At 49.0% G+C, this 6,558-nt stretch overlaps 2 protein-coding genes across 2 annotated transcripts; one reads left to right on the top strand and one right to left on the bottom strand.

The window, feature by feature from the left end:
• Positions 1-1,675: 1,675 nt before the first annotated feature.
• On the bottom strand, positions 1,676-5,065 carry ZC2HC1C (zinc finger C2HC-type containing 1C). Its single transcript, XM_039389670.1, has 3 exons — positions 4,894-5,065; positions 3,193-4,232; positions 1,676-2,520 (listed from the first exon to the last, which is right to left on the bottom strand). The coding sequence occupies exons 2-3, from the start codon at positions 4,021-4,023 to the stop codon at positions 2,251-2,253; spliced, it is 1,101 nt and encodes a 366-aa protein (XP_039245604.1). The 5' UTR covers positions 4,024-4,232; positions 4,894-5,065; the 3' UTR covers positions 1,676-2,250.
• A 182-nt stretch (positions 5,066-5,247) lies between these two features.
• Positions 5,248-6,455, top strand: ACYP1 (acylphosphatase 1). Its single transcript, XM_027720026.2, has 2 exons — positions 5,248-5,389; positions 5,806-6,455. Exons 1-2 carry the CDS (start codon positions 5,306-5,308, stop codon positions 6,019-6,021), a joined length of 300 nt encoding a protein of 99 aa, XP_027575827.1. The 5' UTR covers positions 5,248-5,305; the 3' UTR covers positions 6,022-6,455.
• The last annotated feature ends 103 nt before the right edge of the window (positions 6,456-6,558 follow it).

Genomic DNA, 6,558 nt, shown 5'->3' with positions numbered 1-6,558 from the left:
TGTGTTTGGAGTCTTTTTCTTGGGGTTTTTTGGTTTTTGGGTTTTTTTCCCAAAAGAGTAAAGGGAAATATGCATATAGTCAGCTGGCTTCATGGCATTCTGTTTTTTATTATTTTCTTTTGCTTATATAGAAAGAGGGCCGAGAGGCTTGCAGGTTCTTTGCTATGGGAAAAAAAAAGTCTGTTTCTGTGTCCCTTCATTAAAAAAACCCAACAAACCAACTCTTTTCTCATACTGCTACATCTCCGCCTAGTGACGTCAGGAGCTTGTGTGTGTGTGTGTGTGTGTGCGTGTGTGTATGTGTATGTGTTTATTTTCACAGTTTGAGTGCCAAATAGGGAAATGAGTAACAGGAAGAGAGGCTCAAAGAGAAGAAGTACCTGTTTCTCTCAGAACAGCTTCTACTGAGCAGTAAGGCCTACAGAAGAGAGAACCTGCCTGACACCTGCTCAGCCAACAGTTCCTGCACATTGTGCTTAATGCCTGTCACTTTTAACTTTTATCAGAGTTTTTATTAATTGTGAAATATCTCAAGAGGCAGAGCAGTGTTAAAGACTTAAAGTTCATCAGAGATTTGGGTGCTGAAAATGCATCATGTCTTTGAGAGGGGGATTGTACTGCAGGAGCAGAAGAGGAAGCTAAACTGGCGTGAATAATGTACCTTGAGTAGTGTCAGGGTAACTAACCCTGATAGCAAAGCAGCACAGCAAATCTCTGCGCCCAGCCTGATACTTTGGCTAAACTGTTACTAAGTTTTAAGCCAGTTATCAGAGACTTTCTGGATACTGAAACAATAGCTCAGCAAATAGGGGTGAACTGCCCATGGTTAGCTCTGAAATGAAGCCTGGTAATTTAATTTCACTAACTTTTGTTTAATCTACAGTTTCAATCTCAGCATTAGCTCTTTGCCCGTCACTTATGAGAAGTCCCCAACAGATGGGTTTATTTTATGACATCAAATACTTTGTGTGTATCCATGTCACCATTTGCACTCTGCTGACCTTTAGAGTCCACTAAATACAGTCAATAAAACAGTGTAAGGTAAACAGTTAACATTACAAGACAGGAAGTGGTGCTGAATTTTTTAGCTACTGTGTTCAATTATACCTCTCATGAATTCATGGAGGCTCGCATAAAGATTCCAGTTTACCCTTTTCCTACCTCTTGTCACCCCTTGCTGTCCTGTTTTTTGAATATCTGAAGTTATTGGCCTTGTTTTTCCAATCAGTGTTTGGATACAACAAATTATTTTCCCTTGTTTAGAGTCTGTTTTTCCTCTCAGGTTTGTACACACATCACTGGCTGGCACAGTGCAGCACTGACCCTTTCTAGGACCTTCATGTTTCCTCAGGTGTGCCAAGGGATTGAGATTTCTGCCCACATATATATAAGGCAGAAGCCCTCCAACTTCTTTCAGGAGTCAGGTTCACCCATTGAAGACTGGAGTATTTCTGCATATTCAGCTTCTGACTATTCCAGCTTAATCTAATTGCTTTTGATCTTTTTGTAGGTTCCCATGAGCTGCTGCTATGTTACCAGAGGACTTGAAAAAGGAGCTGCTGGAATTTTCTTGTTTGTTTGCTTCTTGTTGCAACTTTCTCATACAAAGTAGTCATTCTTACTTTGAGAACACAGACCACTATGTGACCATTTAAAACCACATTTACACAACAGAACCAGTTTAATATATTTAATAATCTGAATGTAGAAAAATAACATCTCAAGAAGAAAACAAAAGCAAGGTTATGTTTTTGTCATAATTCCCTACCATTGCAGCAACCAAGGTGAAAATAAGCAGATGATTCAAGAAAGGGTGCCAGCTTTGTTTTTAGAGTTCCCTAGAAATTTGGCCTATTTTTTTTATATTAAATCTAATTATTGATTGTGATGGTTGTTCTGTTGCCTCAAAGGTCTGGCTGGTTCAGAGTACCTCTGTTGTTCTATGCACATGAATTGACATATGGATTCAAACCGTAAGTGCCTGCTACTGCTAGCTTTTCTGAACCCCTGAATGTCTGATCCTAAGCTTCTTGTGCTGAGGAAAGGGGCGTCCCACGTGGGGTGAACCCAAGGGTACAGGTCAAAGTACACAAGTTCTAGTATTCTGCTTATACATCCTGAGCTGTTCACTAACTATACACACAAGCTTGCAGCCAGTCTTGAGACTAGGGAAAGCACAAGTGTCCATAGCTGGAAACCTGGCAAAAAAGAGGCAGGGAATCACAGCAGCAGGTACAGTTGGGCACTGCCTCAGCAGCGCCTTCTCTGTGGTGGGGGTGGGGGCCTATTCTTTATGGTTTTGCATTTGGGAATATGTCTCTCAGCTGCTCGGGGAGCAAACTGCCGTCCACAGTAGGTGCAGGCAACATAGTCTGAGTTTTCCATGGGAGGTAATGGAGGCAGGTCAGACACCTTCCCTCCCTTAGTGAGGACTTGCTGCAGCTGGCGGGCCTGGCACACAGTCTGGATGAGAGCCTCATGCTTCTGTTTCCAGTTGTTCCTTCTGGGCGGTGTCTCACTCTGCAGAAGGGAAAGGCAGTCAGAGCAACTGGGACCACTATCAGCTTCCATTCTCAATCTTGCATTTAGAGCCCAACCCAGGTCACCTGTCCCTGGGCATTCCTTGTTGATGTAAAACCCTCCCTGAGAAGCTGAGTCCCACAAAGGGAATCAAGAAGACCAGCACCAAGGAGGATGTGAAGGAAATTCTGATGGAAACAATAGGACTTCGAAAGAGCTTGAAAGTAACCAGAAAAACGAGCAGTGGGGCCAAGGAACTGGAGAGGGTTGCTATAGCTGCTTTGCAGGAACAGAGCTGCATGTTTCCTCTGTATTCATTTTAAGAGACTGTGTTATTACCTGGATTTTCATTCAGCTCCCTGCAGCTCCTGATGTCATAGAGCTTTACTGCAGCAGAGCCAGTCTGCATCTTAACTACAGCAAGGAGTGAGCTTTCTCCAGGAGTACATCCTTAAGACATTATAAAGACAGGACTGCCACCTCCATCTATTAGATTTTAAATGGATCTATTTTTCCATTTGTCATAAACCTTTTAGAGGCAATAGCTGGACTGTATCCCTTAGCCCTGCGTGCGTGTGAAGGTGCTCATGTCTCACTCAGAACTAGAAGCTGAGATGGACTGAATGCGAGCAGTAGATGTGGACTAAGGGAGGCAAATGGACTGCACATTACCTGAGGACTCCTTGCGCTCTTCCACTGCTGGTACTGTTCCAGTTCTGTTCCCCTAGCTCTGGCCTTGCTGGAGTCAAACACTTTCCTCTTGGAGACTTGGTTCTTGCCACAGATACTCATGTGTTTCTCAAGCCTGGAGCAGAGAAACTTACGATTGCAGAAGCTGCACTGTCCAAGCCCCTCCTGCTGCACAGCACTGGCAGCCTGCACATACAGCATCTCTGCAGACAAGTGGTCGCCAGAATCTTGGTCTGAGAGGGCAGAGGGAGAAGGGCTATGTTTTGGGGCCAGCTTTGAACAAGAAGCTAAACGCTCCACGGGTATGCTGTCTCGCATTTTGCTGTTGTTGGCCACCAGCTGCTCCTTCCTGAGTTTCCCCACAGCCAGCTCTTGGGGGTGGTGAGTGGTGCCAGGCTTGGGGATAATGGCCTCTGCAGACTGTGCCCCACCAAAGACCCCACCACCTGGCCTCACTGCAACTCTGAAAGTTTTCTCTTCAGGGTGCCTCGCAGCCTTTTGCTCATGGGTCCTCTCAGCTCCACTGTCTCTTCTCTGCTCTGCCTTGATAAGCTTCTTCTCTCTTTGAATCCTCCTAAGTGTCTCCTTTGTTCTCCTCAGTTTCTCTTCGAGAAGGGCCTCTTTCTTTTGAATTGCCTCTTCTAGGTTCCTTCCATCTGCCTCCAACTTTAGGATGTAGGCCAGCTCTCTCCTGTATAGATGGGGGGTTGATGGTTCAGGCTCTACTGTCCAAGGACAGAGTGCTGAAGATCTCCCTACTGGAGCCTTCCCTTTGCTTATTGAGCTTGATTTACTATTTGGAGTTTCCTGCATGTATGGGGAACTTCCGAGTTGTGCTGTGTTGACCACTGGAACACTCACACTGTTGTGGTGAGAAATTGGTTTCAGAGGATATGCACGGTCCACTCCTTCTTTCTGTCTGTCTACTGATGTAGCTGACAGAGTACAGGCCTGGCTGGTGAGGTGCTTACTCTGTAGTCCAGCTGAACAGAAGCCTCCATGCCAGTATTGAGTGTTTTCTGCTAAAATAGAATAAGAACATCTTTGGCTCTTTTGGGCACAGGGATCCTTCAAACTTTCCTCTTTGTCAGTTATGAGTTCATGCTGAAAGTTGTTTTTCTGGTGTTTTAGCTGGGAACCAGGAACAATCTTAGTAGCTGCCACCACAGGAGCCACCGGTGGAAAAAAAGCCATTCAGTGCCTGAGAAAGAGCCTGAGGTTAGAAGCAAAGCCATTACAGACTATCTTATCCAAAACTGGACAAATTTTCTCCTAATAGTCTATGCCTGGAGGCTATAGTGAGAGGTTATAATAAGTATTAGGAAAGGTTTTGTAACTTTTCTGTGTTCTATAAGTCTTTACATTCCTTCCATCTAGGGAGCTCCCATGCCACCTTTCCCAGTCCAAATCATTCATGCAGCCAGAAATAAGAAACACTTTTATTTCCCTTTCTGCCTGAGCCCTGCCTTATCATGGTAGCAACAGAAATATGCCGCACTGTCAGAGGAATTGTTACACTCCCCAGGATAACGTGTCCCTTCAGTTTTGGCATTGTGATCCACCTGTGTGCCACACGGGTCTGACACGCAGGCGTCCGCCCAAGCTCGGCACAATCTTCCCATGGCTCGTTCTACATCTCCCGAGGTGTGCCGGGCGCACACGCCGAGGGGCGAGCGGGGTTACCTGCGGGGCCGCGCCCGGCGCTCCGCCCGGCCTCCCTCCTCGGCGAACTGCGTCGGCCCGAGAGCCCCGGCCCCTCCTGCCGCCGCCGCTGCTGCTGCCCGCGGCCCCCGGGGCCCCGGTATGGAGCCGTGCCCGGCGCGCTGTTGCCTGGAGACTGGCGCGAGACCCAGGATCGCTCCCTCGCCGCGCGAACGCTCTACCGTGAAGGGGGCGGTGCCTGCGGGCGCCCCAAATGCATTATTCATGAGGGGGTGCCGCTGCATTATTCATAAACGGCGAATGAGCGATCGGTCCGGCCCCGAGCCCGCTCTTCATTGGCCGCAGGGCCCAGTGAGGCCTCGCCCCCAGCGGCGCGGCGCAGGCGCAGCGGGACGCGGCGGCGGCAGGAGGAGGCGGTGGAGGACGTGCCGCCATGGCGGAGGGCGAGGCATTGGTGTCTGTGGACTACGAGGTGTTCGGCAAGGTGCAGGGCGTGTTCTTTCGCAAGTACACACAGGTGCGTGCCGCGGGCCCGCGGGGCGGTCGGCCCTGCCTGCCAGCCTGCGCCGCGCCCACTGCCAGCCCGTCCTGTGGGTGCCTCCGAGGGGCTGAGCCGCGGGCGGGCGGGTCGTGGCCGTGGCCCCGGGCCGGGCTCCAGCCTCTGCCGCAGCGGGGCCGGCATCGCGGTGCTGCTGGCAGCCCGGCCGGGTTATGTAAGCATGGCTGAAGTGTGCATCTCAGCCCCAGTTTTTCGCGTGAAAGAATATAATGAGTAGTTGGGCAAATCCTGTGCTCCTTTCCTGCTGCCTGACCCACAGGAACTTCCTTGGAGGCCTGTGCGTCACCAACAAAATTGGCTCCTGTATGTGAATGTCGTTTTGTTGCTCTATTACAGTTTGGATAACCTCATTTTGCTCTGCATTGTCTTCTCAGGGGGAGGCTAAGAGACTAGGACTCGTTGGCTGGGTCCAAAATACCAGCCATGGCACTGTGCAAGGGCAAATCCAGGGCCCAACTGCCAGGGTGCGGGAGCTGCAGGAATGGCTCAGGAAGATAGGAAGTCCCCAGTCCCGCATCAGCCAAGCGGAGTTCAGCAATGAGAAGAAGATTGAGGCTCTAGAGCACAAGGATTTCCAGATTTTGAAGTGACTTTGTCCAGAAAGAAGCAAAATCTGGAGCGGGAGCTATCCTCACAGAACATTTCCTCTCTTCCCTGCTCATTCAGTCAGCCAATATTCAGCTCTAGAGAGTTTTATTTTACTACATTTCTAATTTATTGTTTTGCTGCACTGTTAGTCTGACGCTCAGCCTGTCACAGAATTCTAGTGGGTAGAGGAAGAGCTGTGCTGTCTTTGTTAAAGGGGCTGTTGAGGGGCAGAGCCTCTGTTTCTAAGTGCGCACAGTGTGTGGGGTCATACGTGAGTGGAATCTGTAATGTGTAGAGTGTGGCGCTGACGTGAAGAAAGTCACAGGATCAACGCTGACACAGAAAATTGCTAAAAACATCATGTCTGTGCACTAAATGCCTGAGAAACAACTTACTTTGTTCACGTTTTCTGTAGAATAAAGTTGCCTGCAGCTCACCTCCTGTGTGGAATGGGTGTGTCGCTTGGGGGGCTGACTGGATGGCAGCCCTCGGAGCGGGATCTCGTTGCAGATACTCGCCCTGGTGGGAGAGCGGGGTTG

Source organism: Pipra filicauda, unplaced genomic scaffold (assembly GCF_003945595.2).
Source record: "Pipra filicauda isolate LSUMZ 115617 unplaced genomic scaffold, ASM394559v2 scaffold75_size2874737_pilon, whole genome shotgun sequence".
NCBI classification, from domain to species: domain Eukaryota; kingdom Metazoa; phylum Chordata; class Aves; order Passeriformes; family Pipridae; genus Pipra; species Pipra filicauda.
The sequence above is the reverse complement of the archived record's forward strand: the minus strand, read 5'-3'. Positions and strand labels throughout refer to the sequence as shown.